The sequence below is a fragment of the Betta splendens genome, chromosome 19 (assembly GCF_900634795.4).
Source record: "Betta splendens chromosome 19, fBetSpl5.4, whole genome shotgun sequence".
NCBI lineage: Eukaryota > Metazoa > Chordata > Actinopteri > Anabantiformes > Osphronemidae > Betta > Betta splendens.
The window spans coordinates 14,431,511-14,454,091 of record NC_040898.2 but is presented as its reverse complement, the minus strand read 5'-3'; the positions used below and the strand labels follow the sequence as shown (position 1 = coordinate 14,454,091).

The 22,581-nt window shown below is 49.0% G+C and overlaps 1 protein-coding gene and 1 long non-coding RNA gene across 3 annotated transcripts in view; one reads left to right on the top strand and one right to left on the bottom strand.

Annotated features, from left to right (window-relative positions):
• Positions 1–22,581, bottom strand: part of LOC114846045 (uncharacterized) — a 66,023-nt gene that overhangs the window by 16,156 nt on the left and 27,286 nt on the right. The window lies entirely within an intron of this gene.
• On the top strand, positions 2,310–20,649 carry LOC114846044 (heparan sulfate glucosamine 3-O-sulfotransferase 3B1-like). The gene is made up of 2 exons (XM_029134791.2): positions 2,310–3,059; positions 18,803–20,649. The coding sequence occupies exons 1-2, from the start codon at positions 2,539–2,541 to the stop codon at positions 19,422–19,424; spliced, it is 1,143 nt and encodes a 380-aa protein (XP_028990624.1). The 5' UTR covers positions 2,310–2,538; the 3' UTR covers positions 19,425–20,649.

Genomic DNA, 22,581 nt, shown 5'->3' with positions numbered 1-22,581 from the left:
CTGCTACGCGTTATTTGGTTGAGGCTCTACTGTCCGCGAGCGCTGCACTGTGGGTCCTTTTACTCAAGATCAGACGCTTTGAGGAGAGAAATCCTCAGCTCGTATGGAAATCTGTGAGCGTGGTCCCAGTTCAGACTGGAGCAGCTTATAAATCACCAGCACTGGAGTTCCACGTGGACAGTAAGTGCATTTTTGACATCTTCCACTGTCTGTCTAACACTTTAACAACCCGGTTCCTTCTACAAAGAAAATCTTGAATTTTGCCCCGAAAACTAGAAATGCGAGTTTTAATGAGCCGGCAGTAAACATGTCTCCTGCGTCCTGACAGACCCAAACCCAGTTCATAAACCTGTCTGGAGATTAAATGCGCGGCTGAGACACAGCTACTACTTGGCCTTATTGGAAACTGTTCCTGCGTTAGCGTTCACGCTGTTGATGGTGCATTTGAGAGCAAACTCTGAGTCGAAGTGTGGCACTGGCGTTTCTATGAAGCGCTCACACACACAATGCAGCGTTCCCTCATGTGGCTCTTCTCCGTCGCTCGTTTTCTGTCCAGTGGAACCGAGCTGTTATTCAGACTCAATGCAAGATTCTATTCAAAGCGACGTGAACTGTTTTTGTTTGTGCGCCCTCTAAACCTTCAGGGACAACTCTGCATCCAGGATTCCAAACAGGCTGCGTCAGTGAAACTATAGCGCTGCAATTTGGAAAAACGCAGCAGATGAAAGGAGAACGACGTTTTTACACGCCGCCGAGACTGTTTGCACGTTTTGCTAAAGCACCGACGTCTGGGTGTGTAATTACACACTAAAAGCTGTTTTCTGTTTTTTTGTTTTTTTTCTTGAGGAAGTATGTGTCGCTGCACGAACATTAAACTTGCCTGTAAATGGGCACATGATTGCACCAGGCACTCCCTTCTCAGACAAAACATGGAGGAGGAGATGAGGCAACGGTTTTTATCCAGTGCGTTCCTGTACAAGGTTTAACAACTCACAAGTTATTTACTTTCTCTGAGCTTTTAAAGCTTTAAAACTATAATGATAGTTTCTCTTAATTTAGTAAAATATAACATTAAAGATTAAACTAAAAAAACAACCTCAAATAAGACTAACAATTACATAAAAAAACATCATATTACATTAAATAACTTGTATAATTAACTTAAATTGTGTTTGTTCTTACTTATTTACTGTAGTACAGTAACAGCTTTTAGTTTTCGCCATTAAAACAATTACCATAGTAGGATCCATGTACTGTATGTTTTCCTCCACTGGTTAAAACAAGCCACTGCTTGACTTCAACAACAAATCAGAGGAGTCAGAAACAGAAGAACATTACGAGTGGTGTAAATGTAAACACAAATAACAAAATTGTTGACAACAACAATGTTATACTACAATATAAATGGTAGTTTCTAAAGCCCCAGCATTTGATTTTCCATAAAAAGCACCCTCTGAGGCCGTTTTTTCATGAGTCATCAGCAGAAGCCTGTGAGGGAATGCTGGGTGTCCTCACGCTTGGCTGCAGAGGCCACGGCGCCTCTCCTGAGAACAGACAGGGCGTGATTAGTTAAATGCAGGACACCCCACGCATTGTCCCAACAACACGGGGGACATCTGGCAGCGGCCACGCAGCGGCCTGAAGGTCCCCGTCCTCTTTCTAGAGCACTGAGCTGTGCAGCATTGAAGCACTGGCCGCACATTCTCATGCTAATACTGCAAAGGCAGGAGCAGATGTGAAACACTCGGTTCTGTTCTTGTTCACTTGTAAAGAAATAATCATTATTTTACTTTTTGTTGTTGGATTTGTCATAAATGAAAGAGTTGGTGGCGGAGGCAGCTTCTTTGGTGGCCTGGAGTCGGAAGTATTGCAAATCATGCTGCTACAAAAGAATTTATATATTATATATGTAATATGTGTATATTTATATATATATTGAATTTGTAAGCAAAAAATACATTTTATTCTGTTTACTGTACATAAACACACGTGTATCTGCATTTATATTTTTATATATACATATTTAAGTTGTATATTCTTGTTGTTTATTGTATATATAATGTATAGTGTATAATATAATGTGAGTTTATATTGCTTACTTTTATGCATTTATTTCTCTCAGATCTATTTAAATAACTTGTAATGCATTTTCCCCAAACGTTGAAACTTTCTGGATGTGCACGTCCAGTCTTCGTGCTCGTGTCTCCGCACTGACGCCCCGCCCACCTGGACGGTCATTGGCGGCCGTGTGCACCTCTCCTCCTCTCATTGGCCGCAGAGGTGCCCGTCAGGTAACCTGACGAGGAGAAGTTTACAACTCGGCACACGTGCGGCCGGTGCGTCGGGGCTCGTGGCGGCGTCTCGCGCAGACGGAGGAGGTCTCATCACCTGAGAGCCGGGTTTTGGAGCGACGCACCTGCGCGCGTTCACCGCGGCTCCTTTCGGTCTCACCTGTGCGCAGAGGACGCCACCTGTGTGTTTTAATGGCAGCGCGCTTCAACGTGTGTCCAGCATGGCGGCGACCACCCCGGCACCGGCATGGCTTGTAGCCGCGTCACCGCGCCGGAGCCGCCGCCGGGCATCTTCAGGAGAGCGGCGGTGATGCTGTGCTCCCTCTGCGCCTTCCTGCTCCTCCTGCACCGCTGCGCCTCCGGTTCGCCCCCACTGCTCAGAGCCTCCGACGCGGCCGCCGGTCCTTCCGGGGACCCGAGGTCCCTGCGGACGAGGCTGACGTACGAATGGACCCGCGCGTCGGAGCCGGCGGGCTTTGGAGCCGCCGCGCGCGCCTCCCGGGGGCTCGCGGACGAGGCGCGGCCCGAGCGGCCGCTCGTGTCGCCGTCTCCGGACGCGTCCAGGAAGGTGTCGCCGCGGCTCGCAGGTAAACTGAGCGCGCTGGGCGACGGGAGCAGGAAGCTGCCGCAGGCGCTCATCGTCGGGGTGAAGAAGGGAGGCACGCGCGCTCTGCTGGAGTTCCTGCGGGTGCATCCGGACATCAGGGCCGTGGGAGCGGAGCCGCACTTCTTCGACCGCCACTACGACAACGGGCTGCAGTGGTACAGGTGAATGCTCCACACCCCGTCACAGGCACCACGTCCACGGGCACGGCACGGCACGGCACGGCACGCGTGACGGGACCGAGCGACGCAGGCCGGCGCGCTTTTACGCAAACTTTCTGCGCGCTTTTAAATGCGTGGGAAAATGTACAAACGCGTTTATTATTGTAGATCCAAATCTAGGTCCCACTTATAAAGTCAGAGAATTATTCTGATGATATGTTTTTGTAGCCAACTACATCACTGATGTTTATCGCCGGTGTAGAAGCCTTTATTTGCTTCCGTTGGAGGACGCAGAGTTTCCGTGTTGCCTTTAGTTCTTATCAGGCGGCTCAGTTCGCCGCCTCCGGGCTCGTGGTCGGAACCAGAGAATGAGGATGAATGAGAGGTTCAGCTTTCAAACATGTCACCACTAAACGTGTGAATTAAGAACTCACACTATGAAGCTTTTTCATGGTTTGCATTCAGGTCACCACGTTGTTCCGTTAAACTAGGACCTCAATGAATGACCTAATTGTTGTCTACTGCTCATGGTTACAAACAGTCTGATTAGTTTGTGTTGTATCTTCCTCGTTTCGTTGCGAGGTCACCGTGTTGTTTGCTTCTGGAGAATGAGTCTGAAAATAGAGAGTCTGTTCCCAGACTCGCTCTCTCGCTCTCTCGCTCGCCCGTCTCCATCCCGCGTGGAGTGCGCTGCCTCCTCTGATTGATGTCGTCTGTCACCGTGTGTGTGAGAGCAGCGTTTCCACAGGCCTGTGGGGAATAATGGCTCCCTCTCCTCCGCTCAGTGCTTCTCTGTCTAATGGGGCATCGCCGACATTGCAGCTCTGTTATTAAGAAGGATTAGGGCCATAATGAAAGGTTACCTGAGTGTCTCAGGAGGTATAATTCGCCTTTTGATTGAGTTAACACTACACACAGCGCCCACTAAAAGCCCGGAGACAAAACTTTTCCTCCGGCTCACGACAGCTCCCCCCGAACCCCGCTCCTCACCCCCCGAACGCTCCGGCCCTCTCCGTCTTCCACTCACACACCTCCCTCTTTGTGCCGCTCTGAGAGTGAACATTCTCTTTTCACCATCACTCTTTCACACCCGTCTGTTTACCTATTCATCCATTGTGGCTCTTTGTGTCCACGAGGGTCCCATCTATTCCCCCGGAGTTGCCAAGATTCCCTGGAATTCGGATCGTGCCTCCAAGGACAGATCCGAGTTCCCCCTTTAAAACAGAAGGACCTTTGAATTGAAAGGAGAATTAAAGGAGTGTTGAAGCAGCGTGGGCCACACTGCAGGAGTTCATCTTGTCAACAACATGTGAGAGTCTTCCTCTTAGTAGCTTTTGTGTTTTAGTGGAAGCGTTTGATTGAGATACAGTCATTTGAAGGCGGCTTCAGGGGAAGTGGTTAAAACCAGGACTTCGGCCGCGCTGCGTCGCCGAACCTTTGCCGGTCCTTCGGCCTGAACGGAACCAGGTCGCACACACGCCCAGTAAAAATACCGTTAATATAAAAACAACAGTCTGTCAGTGTTTACACACAACAGAGCCAGATTATGTGTGACCAATCGCTGTGTCCAATTTATTTCATGCGACTCCTTCCATTAGCAGCAGTGAAGACTTAAAACGGGCTTCCGTCACAGCGGGGCCTTTGTTTATTGTGGAGCCCGTGTGTGTCCGGGGAAGAAGCGCTCGTCTGTCTCCCGTGGGAAGGTGTGGAATATGATTTGACACGTCTGAGCGCGGAACGTGAAATCCACCGTCTCCGACCGTCTTTCCCACAATGACGCCGGAGCCGCACGTTGTGGGAATTTACGCCTCAAATGCGCCTAAAAAGGCAGTCGCACACTTTTTTTTTTTAATAAAAACGACACTTATTTCTATCTTGACCCTCGTTAGTGTTTTTGTGTGTAATTGGTGCTGAACAGGTTCAGCCTTGGTGCTTTTTGCCGTGCGTCTGCGTTGTTGAACAGGACACCGGGCGCCTGTTCAGCCCAGCTTGCATTTCACTGCACATTCTCCATGTACGCGTGTAATCACACACAACCAGTTCGGCTCTTGTTGTGGAAACGGACACTTGGAGCGAACAAGGAGGTCAAGCACAAACACTGTGAACTGCAGCCGAGGTCCCGGCTGCGCAGTCATTACTGCACTCAGGTTACTGAACACCAGACCCGTCGTCAGACGTCTGCGGACGGATGGATCAGGATTCATCCCCTCCATTTATGGGTTAACGGCCTTCATGAAAACCAGAGGGAAAAGGCCTGTCAGCTCCACCACACGCGTCTACAGCGTTGGAGCAGCTGAAGAAGAAAATATGGTGCGAAACTATTAAACGTGGCCGTTTTGTTCTGTAACGACTGCGGCATCATTTTAATCTGCACTGTCTTCAAGTCATGTGTCTTTATTAGTAGCTTATTAATGCATTACTACATCAGCTCCCAGTTGAGTTTATTGACTCAGATCAAACAGTCACAAACGGGTCCCGATGGTAAAGCTGCACGTTGGTTGTGTTTAGTCTGGGTTGTTTTGCTGCCTCACGTTTGCCTTTTTATCGCGTGGAGGAGAATTCATGCAGTTTAATAGAGGATGAGTGCATTTGCACGTTGTTTGTTGCGTGTTTGGGGCCGGTCGTCAGGGCAGAACCACGAGGCGGATCGCGTCCGAGCGCCTCCTGTGTAAACGGGTCATGGATGCTGACGTCGCTCGCGTCGCTCGCGTCGCTCCTGTCGCTCCCGTCGCGTCGCTCGCGTCGCGTCGCTCGGCTCCACACAGACAGCAGCACATCTCGCCTCCCGTCTGCAGCCATAGATGCACATTACCAGTGTTTCTGCCTGTTCGTGCAGACGCTCAGAAACGCACCCGCGCTGTCTTCACGGCGGCTTTGAAGGGAGCCGTTTGTTTTAACATTTCTCCACGGAGCAGTCAAGATTTTAAAAACAGATTCAACCCATTTGCCCTAATTAATCCCGCTTTGATTTATTCTGTTTTGACATTAGGCTGGAAAACGCAACGCCATAATGAAATTCTGTTTGTCCCCAGAAAAGGAGCCAAGCTTGTTTTGGACGGGTGGGTTGTTGGGAGGGATCCTCAACAAGCGTCAACCAGTAGCCTCCAACTCCACGTTCCTCACGCGGGAAATGTGCAATTCGAGTCAGAATAATATACTGTATATATAGATGACGTTATTCTACCAAGTAAAGGCAGCTAGTCCATCTGTTAATATAGGCCCAGCTTTACAGGAAGCAGGTGGAGGGTCCGAGCACTGGCAAAGGTGGAGGGGTCACACACACACACACACACACACACACACACACACACACTGTAATGTGATCTCCAGACCTGCATTTGGATTGTGAAAGTGATTACGGGGGGGGTATAATTGTAAAACCGGGACGCTCACCTCTCGTTGGAGGCATGCGACCCACTCCTCGCCAACTCCTTGACCTCCACCACATCTCTGCGCGGCCTCAGCAGCTGACCCCAGAGGCACACGGGGCGGAGGGGAGGACCTGTCCGGAGCGGAGCCTGTCAGCAGCTGCCTTCTGGCATCCTGGGAATCTGCCCCCCCCCCCCCCCCCCCCCACCCGCCCCCCGATGAGCGGGTGAGGACAGGCAGCAGGTGCAGGCTGCACGGACACCACCTGGATCTCCACCGCGCTGCACCTGATGCGTTCACCTGACACGCCTAAAATAAGCTGCAGATATTTCAGGTGTCAGGGATCAGGAACCCGGGGCTTTGATGAACACGTGTGAATAGGGAGCGTGATTGATCACGGGCAGCAGGGTCAGCGTGAGGCCTGCTGCAGAATGTGCCACCCTCAGAGTTCACAATAGCAACAGATGGAAGCGTGATGTTAAGATCGGGTTACGTTGTTTCTAGGATTGGGTTATTTATTCACTTTTGCTGTGTGTGTGTGTGTGTGTGTGTGTGTGTGTGTGTGTGTGTGTGTGTGTGTGTGTGTGTGTGTGTGTGTGTGTGTGTGTGTGTGTGTGTGTGTGTGTGTGTGTGTGTGTGTGAACTAGTCTGCAGCCGTTTGACCCCATCGCGTCTTAGCCTCGTTCAGTTTAGCAGCTGTCGCTCCTTTTATGAGCCTGGACATTATGAAGCTTTTATTCTGGGATTCATATTTCAAAAGGAGCACACAAGGTCGTGTTTTTATTGTCCCCGACTGTACAAAAATACCCGGCTCTGTAATGGTTTCTGCCGCCGTGCGGCTGATGTGACCTTTCCTCGGCGTCACACCTGAAGAGCTCCACCGCAGCCGCTGACTGAATGTCAGCGGTGTTTATAACCTGCCAGGTTAAAGCAGCAGCTCCGCCTCCGGACACTGACACCATCAAATGAAACGAAATGGGAAATGTTTGCAATTTGCTCCCTGTTCTTTATTTCTCTGCACTTATTTTTTGCCTCTTGGCAAATGAAGGTTGATGGAAGTAAGTGTTATCCCTGCACAAACAGGGAGCGACTGTAACCCTATCAACTGGCACCGGGGAGTGGAGGGGCTTTAGACGAGTCTGTTGCAGCTTTCTCCTTAGACGCGAACTAAACAAACCGCAAAACAACCTCCAGAATTCATGCGTACCGGGACTTTCGGAGGATTTGCCTGAGTGCTTTAGGATTTCAGGAACGTGCAGCCAAACCCATGTTATTTGGGCACAGAAGGGCTTGGTAAATGATGCATGGATGGAGCATGTACATATTACAGCCCTCAGTAGTGCGGATTGGCAGGGCGAGAGTGATGGATCTCTCTTTCCCATCTCACAGGCAACAGCTTTATCATAGGACAGGGACTCCTCCATATTTCCAGACAGAGACAGACAGAGGGAGAAGCCTGGGAACCAATAAAAAGAAGGAAGCCCTCCCCTCTGGGGTCCTCAGTTTTCCTTTGCAGCTGCAATGTTTTCTTTCAAATTCTTCACTACATATTCCAATTCTTCCTGCATTATAAGCCTTTGTAAATTTTAAAAGGAAAGAGTGTGAGGAGGGTTGAGGTTGGTCTTTATGTCCACTCACTCAGCAGGACAGCGCCTCACTCGCTTCCAGGGCCTTTTTCAGCGTAACTGCCCGAACATGAAATTGCTTCCTTTCTGCCTGTGCCTGAAGGCAGGGACTCTGACACGCTTGCCATGTGTGCGATCTGCAGCTGCCTGTGTGGTGATAGGATGGCACCGGGCTGGAGTGGCCGGTGCCACTGGCACTGGCGCTGCCGGGCCTGCAGACGTGGGCAGAGGCCGCGCCAGACGGCACCTCGGGCCTCTCTCGCCTCACGCTGCTGCAGCCGCGCTCGCGGTGCTGGCCTTCGCCTGTGCGTCGGTGTGGACTGGCATTTTGTTGGCGGAGCCGGCACATGATTAGCTTCAGATGTGATATTCGGGCTTTCGACACCTCCGTGTCCAGTGTATTCTGTATGTTCCTGCTAAAGGGCGAACAAAGAGCGGTGTGGTAGTGATGAGTGAAATAAAGCATGCTGAAGATTAGGGTTTGGCAGTTCTGCAGACCGTGACCAGAAACCCTGCACAATTTTTAAAATAGCTAATAATGGAGGTGGTGAATGGAGCGAGAATGACAGAGTGGCATTTAATCTGCTATGAGAGCCGCTTCATTCAAACAGAAGCAGATCCATTGCATGTGGTTTCTGAAAGGCTACCTGGTTGCGAGAGTAGAAGTCCAGCTGTTCAAACAACTGCTTTACATAAAGCCTATTGTACCTCAGCCGCTCAACAGCACCTCTCACGCTGCTAAGAGGCAGGATTTCATCAGCTAAAATGTGTCACGCGCGTCCGATGACTTCATACTTTTCTCAGAGATAACGTCAAACGACAGCAGCGACGACACCTGCACCGCGTCTGAGGAGGTGAACTGCTCGCTGACAACTGTCAAACGCCGGGACGCGTGATTAAAGAGAGGAATGCGTTAGAAAATGAGCTTATTGATGAATGGAGTGCAACCGGGCAGCGCGGCGTTTTACATGAAGATGGAGGAGGGCGATAAAGGGTGTGTGGCCTGATTAATACGAGCACAGACCAGTGCAGAGGCGCCGCCCACTAATTCAATCCATCCCGACCTGAACGCTAGTACTGTAATTGCTGCTGTAACTGGGTGCGGCTGTGCACTAGACGGAGGGAGGCGCCTGTCAGCTTTAATAGAAGCAGAGGGACGTCGTCCGGAGCTTCACTCGCTCCCTTTTCACCATCATCCAGGCTGAAGATGAGGCTTTGCATGTTAATGAGGAGCAGAGAAGGACGCGGCATCAGGGTGCAGGAAGTGGGAGACGCGTCTCATCGCCGCGTCCTTGAGGGAAAGTTACATAATCAGCGTGTTGACGTTGGGGTTTTACAGTCTGTTTGTGACTTCTTGTGGAAGAAGCGTAGTTGTACACAAGCTTTAAGACTGTGACTTGTAGGTTAACGGTTGAGACGAGCTCATGTGATCATTGCTCTTCTCATTAAACACTTCTGGATTGTCAGGAATCCTTTGAAGACGCTGGAGGCATCGATTGGTGGAGTTGTTGACGTGCAGACACAGGAAGACTGCACCGATACGTGCTCCGTCAGCGCCTGCGGCTCCTTCATGTCAGCAGCTGATGGTGCGTTTGAGGGCCGGTCTGGACTGAGGCTGTAACATGTGCTGGGACTGGGCTCATGGTGCCGTTTCTCCGTCACAGCGTCTGTTCCTGGTTCTGCACAGTCACATCGTAGCAGGAGGACGTTGGTCAGATCCACCCACCAGCGTTCTCCTCTCTACTGTGTCTGCTTCCTCATCAATTATTAATCCGCCCAATTAGCAGAGCTGCATTATTCACCGGGATCTGTGATCACATGCATTAACAGCGCTGCTGCCTCACAGCTCAGAGTCAGTTTCACAATAGAGCAAAAATGTACAACAGCTTTCTGGATGAACTTCCTCCTTCCTCAGTGTCAGGTCTAGTTTGGGGTGTGCTCTTCATTTCAGTCCTTTTTTTGTTAGCTGAGATTTTCAGATTTCTGATTTGCTTCCAGTTGGTTTTTTTGGACAGAATAGCACAAAAAAATCACTTGTTTTTTCGCGTTAACTGCCTCAACAGAAACAGTCACCTCATTAATAACCTGCTTATGACTTCATGAGATTTAAATTATTAATACTTTTTTTTCTATTATTAGACTATTATTAGACACGTGTAATAGAAACCGTCTGTTTTAATCATACTGTAATTGAACACGCTGTCTTCATCCTACTGAGTTATAGTCAATATGCGTCTGCTTTTTTTTGCACCAGATTCTGATTATTGGTCATCGAGAAGCAGCTTCATTGATTTGGTTGTTTAGAATCCGGCACAAACATTGATTTATGGCCTGCGTGAGGCGGCCGTGTGTAATTGGGCTCAAAGTGTCACCTCACAGCCTCGTTTCTGACTCCGGGCTCCGCGGGCTCCGCCTAATGTTACATGAGCGCTAACGGAGGCCACACGCCGTCAATGAACGTGCACAGACTCAGTGGCTGTTGTGGGCAGGCCTGTTTCTGACATACCATTTATTACATCATATTATTTTCCACTCAGTCTCTATTTTTCAGTGCCCTATTTTCTGCGCTTATGTTTCTTCTCCCCTCTCTTTCTTGAAGCCAACTGGCTTTTAAAGGAGGTCGGTTCTGGCAGGACGTAAATCCAGCAGGAGGGATTTCCCTCTCACCCACAAAGCTTTTACGTCTGGCAGACGAGTGCCAGTGCACGTTTCTAGCTCTCCCTCATGAACTCTTGGATGCACATTACAGGAGAAATGGCCCTTTAACGGAGCCAAGGAGTCTCTAGGTGCATATACAGACAAACATACGCCCCGCGAATGCTTTCTTACATACTGTACGGTGAAGCATATGCTCTAATAAACTACTGTATTGAATCCAAACTGCAGATTTCACAGCCCCGTGATGAAAAGTGGTTCATAATAGCCTCCATTCAGTCATAAATTGAAATGACATTCACAATTATTTGTTGCAGTTTGAATGATGGTGCTCACCAGCCCTTCATCCCTTCACCCTCGCTGCTTCTACGCTTCAGGATTTTTTAATTGTGACTTGGATCGGCCGTATTTATCTCTGCATGTGAGGCACATCTGTCATTCAAGCCTGGCAGAGTTCGACTCGGCAGCAGCGCGAGGACTCAGCCATTCTCTGTCTGCGGCTCACTCCCTCAATGTTAATGCGTTTGAGGACGATTACGATGAAATGTTGAAAAATCAGCACACGGTGGATAATGAATCATCAGGGCTGCGACTCCTCCCCCACAAACACAGGAGAGCAGAGACCTGCTCACACTTAGGACGGTGAGAGCAACATTTGTTATTAGACTATTAGGAAAACAGCTGCACGTCCCTTAATCCAGCATCAGATGGCAGAGATTAATTACAATCATTTATATGTAAGTATTAAACTAAAGTTTCCTCCTATTCTTAATTGGAAGAAAACAAAAGGTCCTTTGTCGTGAACCCGACGACGAGGCTAACAGGCTAAAGTGTAAGCACATCTACAGCTCCTCAGACGTTTCCATTACATTATCACTTATCCATCCAGCTTTCAGATGTGCTGACCTGGTTTCCACGGCAACCACTGGCATCATTAGCAGGTAATCTCTGAACCCGGCCCAGCTCACGGGCGCCGCTCGGTCATGGTGAGTTTGTGCAAGTAGTGTTGATAAAAGGACACACACACACACACACACACACACACACCTGTCCGCTGTACACGACACTGCTGCCTCGACAAAAATGAGCTGCACCAACTTCCATTTTCTCCGGCTTGTTTATTTAATGGATAATAGCAGCGATGCAGAATGGAAATGACGCGTGGGACCCGGTCTTTAACCTCGGCTCCTTCCTGCCTCCTTCATTCTCTTCTCACTCATGAGCATAAATCATTGCTTCTCAGCTCTCTGTTTATTCTCCAGGATGTTTAAGGAGAAAGAAAAGAATCCCACCACATATTTAAAGCTCCTACATGTGTGAGTAAAGGCGACATAATCTTCATCTGCCTCATCTGTGCCTCGCTGGCACTGCAGTGTAGGAAGAAGAACCCAGAGACGAAGCGCTGGTAGCGGCTTCATGTCGGCGGCCGCGATAAGAGGGAGCAGCCGTACTTTCTAATCTCGGCGCCTCTCTGCTGCTTTCGGTGGCGCGGGTGAAGCTCGCTGTGGTTTGGCAGCGAGCGCGGTGCCGCTGCCAGGCGCTTTTTGCACTGGGAGCTCAGGAGGCGAAGGAGGAGGTCGGACGTGAAACAGGAAGACGGAGGGGAGCGTGGAAACTAGCTGATACCGGTGCCGTCCGCCCTCGCGGTCCAACAGAACCCGAGCCGCTCCAAACAGAAGCCTCACGGTCCAAACAGAACCCGAGCCGCTCCGAACAGAACCCGAGCCGCTCCAAACAGAAGCCTCACGGTCCAAACAGAACCCGAGCCGCTCCAAACAGAACCCGAGCCTGCAGGTTTAGCACGTTGTGTTCAGCCGGCTAAACTTAGACGCCGTGTTCTCCTGACACCATTTAAACCGTCAGATATTCGGCCTTCGTTGTATTACAGCTATCAAATTACATATGGAAATGGTTTTGAATGATGGTTTTTACAGCCTCTGCTGCTTGTAGGTCTGCAGACAAAGTAGCGTAAGTTAAGAGTGTAATGAACTTCAGCCCGAAGGCAGTGGAAGCGGCTCCGTGGTTCTGCTGCGACCCGTCCACGCTGTCTGAGACCTAAATACAATGTTCTGGGTCCATAGCCAGACGACCTGCCAGCTCCGTTGGCTGAAGCGCCACCTGAATAACTAGCGTCCAGCATTCGAGCAGAACAATGACTCCTTTCTAGAAGTTGCTCTATTCTGGAGAAACCCCTGGTGGTGCAGTCAGAGCCCGTCGAACTTGGCCAACAAGACTCAGAGCTTCTAACGTGTGTGTGGTACCGTGTTAGGATCGATATTCTCACCTGTGCTCTGGGGACGAGGTGGAACAAGCGTTGGATGATGAACAACATCGTCTGGAGAATCAGCCGTCGATCAAAGTAATTCCACAATGAGTCTGCTTCATCAAAGAGCATCAACCACACACACAGTCAGTCTTTCTAACTTTACCTCAGAGACTGAATCAATAGAAGCCTTCAACAAGTCCTTGTTCTGCGTCGATAATAAAGACCAGATGCAGACACGATGCTGGGAAATGTTTACAGAAGATAATGAAGCAACACTTGATGAGGACGTGACTGGGATCTGGACACAGGCCAAACCCGGACGCACCAGGAGACGGCGTCGGCGCTGCTGCAGAACCTGCAGAACCTGCAGCAGCGCCGGTGCCAGCGGGTCCCGCTCCTCCAGCACAGAGCGGATTGTCTCTGTGCCAGCTCATCATTTCACAGCCTTTTCTGAGGAGGCTCTGCAAGCGCGTCTTACTTATCAAACTCCAGCCTTTTTGATTGTGGAATCACAGGCTTATGTGTCGTTCTGTGAGCTGTAACACGTGTGTGTGAGCAGCAGCAGCGCCAGCAGAAACGTGGCTCACAGGCGACACATTCAGCCGACTCAAACGCTTATATTGAATGTTTCAACAGCTTGAAAATCACCATGGTAATGGTCCCAAAGACAAAAGCCTTAGCCTTTTGTCATGGGTAATTATGGCTGAGCTGTCCCGTCAAAGCTTTCCATTTGGCTCCGGACTAATTCACATTTAATTTGGCTTTCATGCGTTTGACACACAACGTTTGATTTTCTATTCAAATTGGGTTCAAATGTGGAACTCAAGCGTCCATTGCTCAGTTTTCATACGAGGCAAGTGCTTCTGTGATTCATTACATTTCTCAGAGAAAAATCGCGAAGAACTTGCTGGAACCAGTTTAAGTGAACATACTGTAATACGCACAATACCTTGAAAATTAGCTTTGGTATTAAGAGTCTTATCTGCCTCAAGCTGCTGAGGCCGTAGGAAGCGACTTAGAGAGAGAAGGAGCCGTGAGCCGGCGCCACTGAAGTGGGTCAGAGAAGTGAGACGCCGCTCCTGATTCATTGTCTGGGTTCTACCAGTGGTTTAATTCAACATATTTAATACGTCTCATCTCTGCTGGCTTCAACAGCACATTAGAGTTAATGTGGAAACAGGCTGAACTCCACATGTTGCTTTTTCTACATCGCCACCGTTCGTCAACTGTTTCTGTCTCTGTTCTTCATCGCCCTGACTCATCCTCACCTCTCCCTCCTCTCCTCTGAGCCTCTTCTTTTGGCATCTGGCAGCATCTGGCTGCTCCACCACAGTCCGACGGGCTGAATAATTCACAAACAAGTTGCCATAAAAATGAAACTTATTTTTTTCTCCTTATGCAATAAACCGAGGGACTTACACTCGACAGCAAGGAAAAAGAGACTATTCTGTTAAAACTACTGCTGATAAATTTATAAGAACATACTGCAAAGCTAACTATATAAATGTTTTATGAAACTGCATCTCAGTTTATGGAAGGTAAAAGCAGGAGGAACTTTGTGCTCAGTGTCCGGCAAGAAGATTTATTTTATTTTTACTACAGTGCATGATATAATATTATCCTACTAGAATCAAATCCCCCCAATAACAAGTCACACAGGCCGGCTTTTTTTTCTTATTGTTGATAAGAGTCTCACGTTTTAATATAAAATCATCTTTGGAAAAGCTGGAGGAGAAGCGTGTGCTCCTTTGAAACCAGACTCGATCTCTGCGCCCTCACCGTTTATAATTCCCCCGGCTGCTTTTCTCCATTGTGCCTGTGCTGCTGATTAACCCTCCTTTATTGTTTTCAGCCCTAAGGGAGAACAGCAGACATTAACCTCCACTGCTTCATATCAATGAGTCCTTATAGTAGCATGCTTTCTTTTATTCATCTCCATATGATTTTTTTTTTGCATTATTGTTAAATTTAAAACATTATCATTAAACTGACTCTGACATTATTCAGGCTGTTTTATCCTTCATGACTTCGTTATCTTCAGTGTCCTCAGTCAGGACTTCTTTCTTTTTCTACTTACATTATCAAATCGTTGTCGTTTCACTAGACACTGTCCTCTGATGCTCTTTTCCAAAAATAGACCACTTTCTTATCTAGTAATTGTATGTCTCTAAAATTGCGTCTCGGGCTCTCACGTAGCACCCGGAACAGTTTCAACCTCGCTGAAATCACAAATTCATAGACGATTTTCTTTTTCCAAGTTAATGAAATTCTATTTTAATAACTTCATCATTGCCCAGTGTCCATCACAGGTGTCCACATATTAACCAAGACGTGCATGTACATGTGTTTCAGAGTAAGTGGGCTAAAAAAGCAACAAGAGCAAAGGTTTGTTTTGTTTCTCATCAAGCCACGAATGAATGGATTAAAATTTAGTCTGACCTGAATCTGGCGTAAAAAACTACTGATTTAAAATTGACTAAATGTAATAAAGTACAGTCATTTTCTTTGATTTATTGTCCTCACAACATCAAAGGAGCAGCGAAGCTCCGGATCTTGGCCACAGCACTAATCCTGTGCAGCCACGTTGAAGTGGAGGTGCCGGCGACTCTGTGGATGGAGATTAGACGTCCAGCAGGTGGTCGGATCCTGGAGCACTGTCTGCTGCTGGGACCTCACACCTGTAATCCCTGCATTAGACGTGAGCTCAGAGGGGGTTTCCCCTCAGCGCTCAGCAACCATTACTCTAAATCACCCCTCCCACGTCTCCGCCTCCTCCCTCTCTGACCTCTACTAGCATTTACTGACCTGGAAAATATCTGGCGAGTCCAAGGCAGCGAGAGCAGCGCTTTGCCTGCAAACAGCAGAAATATTGAGCCAATTACAAGATTATTATCTGCTGCTGGTGGCAGGAGAACACTGTGGGAGTGTATTTATGCCTGCGAGGCCTCCCCGCTGGAACAGGAAAAATGAATCAAAGGCTTGTGGGGGAGAAGTGGACGGCACTCATGCCCACTTGCCTCCACGTCTTTACAGCTCCCGCCAAGTGACAGGCATTGGCCGCGCTCCAAGACCCACTCTGAGAGGTCCGGGTAACGGCAGGAAACGGCCCGTTGGGAGCCCATCGCTCGTTCGGTCCTTCACCCCTCCCCAATTCGCATGTCATGCTGTCATAACACGCGTGCACCCGATGCACGGCAAATAAGGGCTTTTTTGGCCTTTACAGAGCAGGCAGACATGAGTCACAGCTTGTATACGAGTGCAGAGTTCAGCTGGTTTGCAAGTTAAATTCATTCAGGGGGGAAACGAAAGCAGTGATGCATCAAGCCCTTTATTCCGATGTGGTTACTTTATAGATGGGCCTACAAAGGACGCATTGAGTGATGTACTGCACATTAATGTGTACATTGGATGTGGTTTTAATAGGAATAGGGCTGCCTGAATGAATCCTGGCGTGTCTCTCCTGGATAGTTGGTTCCATATGCGAGGAATGACGTACAATTACAGCATGTGTTATGTTCAGTCATGTGCACAAGCTGTTTATCTGTTGTTTTGAGTTTCACAGTCACCCTAAACATTGTCACTCGTGTCTCTCCAGTTCGTAGCTTGGTGCCAATCAATGGCTGTGATTTAAGGGAGGCCAGGCTTCGGTGTGTTTCTCATTTCTGTGCCTCGTTCCGTCCAGCTGCCTGTTTCATGCATCGCTGTGCGGAGGGAGTCATATTTTAGCAGCGTGATGAAGACATCAAAGCTGAATCTGGAACTGCAATAAATCTCAAGCACTTGGATGGTTTGTCATCGGTTACATCACCTACTCTGCCAATAAACTTTCATTAGACAGAGCAGCATGGTTCTCTTGAATGGAAAGAAAGACACAACTGGAGTTCACCTACTGTAACAGTGAGCTCTCTTGTTTCTGTGCCGACTCGTTGAGGAGCGGAGCCAGTTTCTGTAGGTGGGGTTCATAAAGTTGTCAGTTATCTAATTTAATCCTTGACTGTACAGGTCTACATTGAATATTAATACTTAAGCAACGCACATAGTCTTAAGGGAGAATGCGTGAATGTGGCTCACCAGGTCCGGTTTCATGACAGCACTCAACAGATGACCCTGCACCGCTTTATACCATGCGTACCGTCGTCTCGCTGCACGTGAGCACGACCAGCGCCACTGCTGTGAGTGCACGGACCACAAAACAAGCTGGGCGCACGGCATCAAAAATGGATGCTCCCTTTAGTACAGGCTCATTACTTTTTCATTACACAATAATGTTTTGTAACTTTTGCATCACAACGCGGTAACGTGAGGCTGGACGTGGAGGAGGAGGGTCATCTGGCCTCCGTCTGGGATCCCCCAGCATCAATAGTTGGTCTCTGTGTTCTTTTATTGACTCGTCAGCTTAGTCCCTGATGACCCCGGTTTGTTTTAGAGCACCACTATACAGCCTCACTCTGGACTCATGGGGCAACAGAGCAGAGCTAATGCGAGAGGAAAGGAGGCTTGTCTGCGTGCGCCCTTACAGTTGTAGGAGAGGTCGCAGATACTGAGAAGGCTGTGGAGGTCAGGTGACGGTCAGGACGCGCCGCCGCTCGGGCTTTTATCGACCACTTCCTGCTGCTCCCCCCTGTGCTGACCTTTCCGCACTCAGGAGGCTCAGACCTGTGGTGAAGACGTGTTTTGACATTGGCCTGAAGCTATTGACTTATGGCTTTTAGGTCAGTTTCACTTCATACGCTCAACTCAACCAGCAGCGTCTTGAAAGCTCAACTGGCAAACACTCTTTGCCAGACTTTACAGATCTGACTGGTTCCAGGGTTACGGCCGACTGTAATCTATTAGGCCAAAATTAATATTACTCACCGTCAACTTAGACCTAAAGATGTCGGCACAACGAATCACAGCGCTTTCCTCCAAGATGACTTTTCCATTGCTGGTTGTGTAACTTCTTCTTACTAGAATCTGTGTTTTATCAGTTTAATGTGAGCTCAGTATATTTTTTATGATTACTTTTAAGCACTGGCAACATGTGGTCAAGGTTGGAGAAAGACTGTGGTCTGGCCTGAAGGAGAAAGAGAGGACTTCAGACAACTGTGATCCTCCGTTCATGAAATCTCACAGACAGCTGTTCCACATCGCGTCTCATTCTGTGAATATTGGAAAGGAAGGCACGATTGTTTACCGGCCTCTTAGCGAGGAAGGAATGCTGCTAAGACGCGTGGTGATTGGCAGAAGCAGCAATCTCTCTGTATGTGATAGTACTTTCCACCGTGTGAACACACAAACAGCAGATTAGACCCTTAAGTGCGCTTCACAAACTTTCTAGGACCTCCTTCCTTCGGGGTCTCCTCGGTTCTGTCACGGTGGCAAACTGCATCTACCCTGGGAGCAGCAGCCGGGCCACTTTGTCGGCACCGGCCTCGCTTTGAGCAGCACCATCCGAGCGGATGAATAATTGACGGCTGCATTCTGTACTTTGGCGCATTTTAAAGCTGTATTCTGCAGAGGTTCTAAATGGCAGCAGGAGGGCGCATTAATCATTCATGGGCTGCTTTTACCCGCTTTGCTTAAAGTCACAGTTCTGAAGGCAGGCAGAGGAATGGAAGGCCGCACGGCCCAAAGTAGTAGATTCCCATCCCTTTTGTGGGCGTTTGGCAAAGGATGGAGGCAGTGATGAGGGACAAAATCTACCATCAAATGTTCTCACCGCTGCCTTCGAGGCCCTGAATACAATAAGTTATGACCAGTTCAGCACGTTCCCAGTACAAACATATTCCTGAAACACAAATATTTGTCTACAGGTCCAACAAATGTCTCACGTCACACTTCTGTTGCAGGGACCTGATGCCCAAGACTCTGGAGGGACAGATCACTATGGAGAAAACCCCAAGCTACTTCGTGACCCGAGAGGCTCCGGCCCGGATCTCGGCCATGTCCCGGGACACCAAGCTGATCGTGGTGGTGAGGGACCCGGTCACCAGAGCCATCTCAGACTACACCCAGACGCTGTCCAAGAAGCCCGACATTCCCTCCTTCGAGAGCCTCACCTTCAAAAACAGGACTACAGGGCTCATCGACACTTCGTGGAGCGCGGTCCAGATCGGCATCTACGCCAAGCACCTGGACAACTGGCTGCAGTACTTCCCCATGGAGCAGATCCTGTTCGTCAGCGGCGAGCGGCTGATCAGCGACCCGGCCGGAGAGCTGGGTCGAGTGCAGGACTTCCTGGGGCTCAAGAGGATCATCACAGACAAACACTTCTACTTCAACCAGACCAAGGGGTTCCCGTGCCTCAAGAAGGCAGAGGGCAGCAGCAAGCCCCACTGCCTGGGTAAAACCAAAGGCAGGACCCATCCCAACATCCACCCGGAGGTGGTGCAGAGGCTGCGGGACTTCTACCGGCCCTTCAACATGAAGTTCTACCAGATGACAGGACAGTTTTTCGGCTGGGACGACTGAGTGTGTTTTATTTCTGTGTGTGTGTGTGTGTGTGTTTCTGGGTTTCAGGGACACTGAAAAGTTTAAAACATAATATTCCAAACACTGCTGTGACTAAAAGATATTAGTTGACATTTCTACCCATTTTTTTCATATTTGATTTATATTTAAGAATTTAGATTAAAATCTATCTATAATCTATATTATATCATGTCTCATATAAGCAGGACTAAAAGCATACTATTTCTCCATCGTCAGCACATGGTCAAACTAGTGCAGGAATACTGATCTCAGCACTAACTAAGCAATATGTGGTTGTTATGAGGAGACAAAGAGGCACGATCTCCCCACAGTGACACCCCAGATATGCAACATCACAGCTGCCTCACATCTGCAATCACAAAAACCTGTAAATGAGGTTGAATGAACCCATCCAGCGGTTCCATAAAAGGCTTTAGTGAGATGTTCAGACGTTAACATTTCTATAATAATATGTGCTTTTTTTGAAAAAGTATTTATTAAAGAAGTACATAAGCAGTATATTTCTATTTTGAATAACTCTTGAGTGGTGATTACATATTTCCTTATTATGCAAGTTAACATTTGTATTGTATTTAAATTTTAATTTTTGATAATTTATTTAAACGCATATTTTCTATGCAGCCTTTCAGTTGCTGAGCTGTAAGTTTGTTATTTCAGGGCTCGTTCGTCCACCTTGAGTTAATGAAGTTACAGGCAAAGAATCGCACTCGCTGTTACTCGAGCAGCAGCAGAGGAGGCAAAAGTCCAAACGGTGACTCAGATTTCCTCAAACATGCCTCCTGTGAACTGAATACACTTGATGTCACTGGGCTCCGACGCCTGGAGGCAACGTGTGTGTGTGTGTGTGTGTGTGTGTGTGTGTGTGTGTGTGTGTGTGTGTGTGTGTGTGTGTGTGTGTGTGTGTGTGTGTGTGTGTGTGTGTGTGTGTGTGTGTGTGTGTGTGTGTGTGTGTGTGTGTGTGTGTGTGTGTCGTTTTAAAACAAGCCTGGGAACAATGGTTAAGCTGGTTCCTAATTTCGGTCTGTTTGTATTGTGAGCCACTGTCTGAAAGCAGATGTGGCTCAAAACGCATAGAATTAAGGTTGGTTTTTGGTGTGACCATCAGAGTAGAGGGGATTGTGTTTCCAGTTCTGTGCTGTTCTGACTTGTTTACTTCAACTTGTTGGAAGGTTTAGGGCACTTGATTAAAAGTTCTGAGTTTTCACTTGCCTCTGTTTATTTATTTAGTTCTATTTTTCATGGATGTCAGTCCACCTTAAGTGTATATACACAGTGTTATAGGAAACTGTATCCACAGCGTTATTAGTGCGGCTCACGCACGGAACAAGCTCAGGCTCATGTTGAAGCAAGCGGTGCTCTGTTGTCACCATCCCATCTCCACTGGCCCATAAAGCCTGAGTCCTGCCCACGGCCAGCGCCATAAAGGCCACTCAGCATATTAAAGGTTACCTGCAAGATGCACAAGCGGTTCAGAGAGGATTAAACCCACTTAAAGGACCATTTCAAGCTAAACTGTGCAAACCGAGCCGGGCAGGCGCTGTTTTGAATTTAGCTTTCTTAAGTTCACATTCCAAGCGTCCAGTCTCCCGAGCACAGCGGCGGGACGCTGGCGATGCTCGCATGTGATGGTCTGATTGACGAGTCCCGAGCCGGTGCCGAAACCAGAAACGCAGACCCGATCGCAGCCACTTCCAATGCAGCGTCCTAGAGGCGCTTACGGTGGCGCCATCGAAAAATGTGGACCCGGAGAGACTGAAGGGGAACACGAGTGACTGGTGCAGGATCTGCTTTGTAGCAGGCTTCACTTTTTGTTACATGTCAACACAGACTCAGCTGAGACTAAGGGAAAGTGGCTCCAGCGTTATTGAAACAAGCCCACGCCGGATCCTTTGACAGCGGCCGTGTGGGAAACGGGATCTGCTCGCGTTGCAGAGAGACAACAGGAATGTGCTCCGCGCCAGGATCCGCTCCAGAAGCCCAGTATTTATTATTCAGCCCCGGATTCGATAATTGGATACAAGGTAGACGCACGTGGATCCTTCATAGTGAAAAGCAGTGACAGAACATTTAACATTCTATTTTATTTGACCGTGCATCCTGCTCCTGCGTCCTATCACTAGTGTCTGAGGGCCTTTTCCTCCATCTCCTGCTTCACTACCTGCATGCTGTCCCCCTCCAGCACCTGCTGACAGGCACAAACCACGAGAGGAGGAAACCTGTTGGAAGTCTCACTCCCGCTGCTCGTCAACGAGCCCAAATGAAGTGCCTGTAACAACCTGCGCGGGAGGTGGGAGCGATGGGAGCGATGGGAGCGATGGGAGCGATGGGAGCGGAGGCCGGCGTCCATTTGTTGACTTGTCCAATTTGCTTGTTATTCCTGGCTGAGTGGGTCAGCGTCAGCGCAGCGACGCCTCCTCAGTAACAAACACACACAGCTCCCGTCCTCGCGCTCGCGGAGCGGCCACAGACCACCCTGTCACAGCATCCAGCTCAACATCAGCGGCACGGACGTGGGGAGGACTTGAAGCCTGGATGTTTGAGCTGCAGACACACAGGCTCTTCTCTCACAAGAAGCTTAATATCAGTTATGTGTCGGTGTTGATGCTAATTCCATGCACGAGGCGGGTTCAGATGCCAAATGACCTGCGTGGAGGCCCCTGTTCACAATGAACTCGCACTCGCTGCCCTTTAACTTCCACTAAGCCCCACCCCCCACCCCCCCATACGCACCCTGGGCCTGCGCTCATACGTTCCACACGCTGGGGGGGCAGCACCCTCCAACCACCCTGCTTGTTCTTCGCATGTGAACTGCCCTGAGCGTCACACGGGCCGTGAAAAGCCATGAAGCGAAGGGATCATGGAGACTGCTTTGAAGACGAGAGGAGCAGTCCCACTGTGTCACCGAGCACCAGCTCGTCTGCACACACACACACACACACACACACACACTGACCCACTTGATCGCACTCACAAACACAGCCGCCGCCCACTTCTGCCCCACGGAGGGACACGCAGGGGATCAGACCTCTGTTTTCTCAGGATCCCACAAGAGGAGCCCTTAATCCTGCGCCTAGTCTGAGCAAACATCTCCACCAGGCACGCTCCACGCTCACCATCAAAGCAGCTCAGCACTTTC